Here is a 1,173-nt window from a genome sequence, read left to right as displayed (position 1 = left end):
CCGAGCCACAGCCTCCAGAGATGCTGCGGGTCTAGGAGCGGGCCTTTGGAGAGCCTGGTCTACCTCTTCCTGCGCTGGAGCCTGGGGCTCCCAGCTGCTCCTGGGCGGTTCTCAACCTCCACGCTGCCTCTCCTTGCACTCACCTGGCCCAGGTGCCTGTGCAGTGTCTGGCCTATGACCCGGTCTCACTTCTCCGTGGAGGGCAGACATTGAGAGTGAAGACAGGCTTGGCTTGTAACCCCCAGTGCCCACCAGCTCTGTGACTCTGAGCAAGCGCCCCCACCCCTCTGAGCCCTGTGGTGGTACTGAAGGTGTGATGGGGCCCTTACACTGTGGGGCTGGCCAAGAGCCCGGTGCTGTGGCTCCGTCTCCTCACTGGCGCCCCTTCTCTGCCCCCCCAACCCCCCAGATTGTCCTCGACGTGGGCTGCGGCTCTGGCATCCTCTCATTTTTCGCCGCCCAGGCTGGAGCGAGGAAGATCTACGCCGTGGAGGCCAGCACCATGGCCCAGCATGCAGAGGTCAGTGGCCTGTCGCCGGACGCCCCCAGACCCTGGTCCTGCTTGGGAGGGGGAGGCCTTCAAGTCTCGGGGAGCCTGAGGCTCTTCGATGTCCCAAACCTGAGTGCTGAGGAGGGGGGGGGCTTCCTGCGTCTGAGGTGGTGTCCCCTCCGAACTGGCTGGTCTTCTGCCGAGGCATGGGCCGCTGAGGGGATTGGGAGGCTGGCCAGCCTAGTAGTGCAGGGGTGAGCTATGAAGTCCCGGTGCCCTGGCAGCACGGGGCCACCTCCCTTGGGGCCCTGCGCAAGGTGCCATTTCAGCAGGCCCAGGGGCTTACTCTTTGTTTTGCACTTCAACTGCCACCTCCACGTGAACACGGGGAGGCGGTGGACACGCTCCCCTCTCCCTTTCTGGCTCCACCCAAACCCGGGACACTGTGGATAGGTCAGTCCATGTCTGAGGTCTGTCCGTGTACACTTCACTGTCTCACAGAGACAGCAGCAAACCGCCATTTTGTCCCCAGTACTGCTCGGGCTCTCCTGGGCCCCGTCTCCTCAATGGCCGGGACACCCTTGGGTCTCCTCAGCCCATCTCCTGTCTATCGACACTGTTCCTGCTCGCCAGTCTCCTCTGTCACACACAATGCCATGATCACACGGAGCCCTCCCGAGGGC

At 63.6% G+C, this 1,173-nt stretch overlaps 1 protein-coding gene across 1 annotated transcript in view; it reads left to right on the top strand.

Annotated features, from left to right (window-relative positions):
• CARM1 (coactivator associated arginine methyltransferase 1) overlaps positions 1 to 1,173 on the top strand; it is a 17,073-nt gene that overhangs the window by 4,373 nt on the left and 11,527 nt on the right. The window contains exon 4 of the mRNA XM_013008362.2: positions 410 to 520. Coding sequence (XP_012863816.1) covers positions 410 to 520 — 111 coding nt within the window. The remainder of the gene's footprint in view (positions 1 to 409; positions 521 to 1,173) is intronic.

This window comes from Echinops telfairi, unplaced genomic scaffold (genome assembly GCF_000313985.2).
Source record: "Echinops telfairi isolate 266 unplaced genomic scaffold, ASM31398v2 ScPeMD7_36;HRSCAF=134, whole genome shotgun sequence".
In the NCBI taxonomy this organism is placed as follows: Eukaryota; Metazoa; Chordata; class Mammalia; order Afrosoricida; family Tenrecidae; genus Echinops; species Echinops telfairi.
This window is presented reverse-complemented; position numbering and strand designations above follow the sequence as displayed.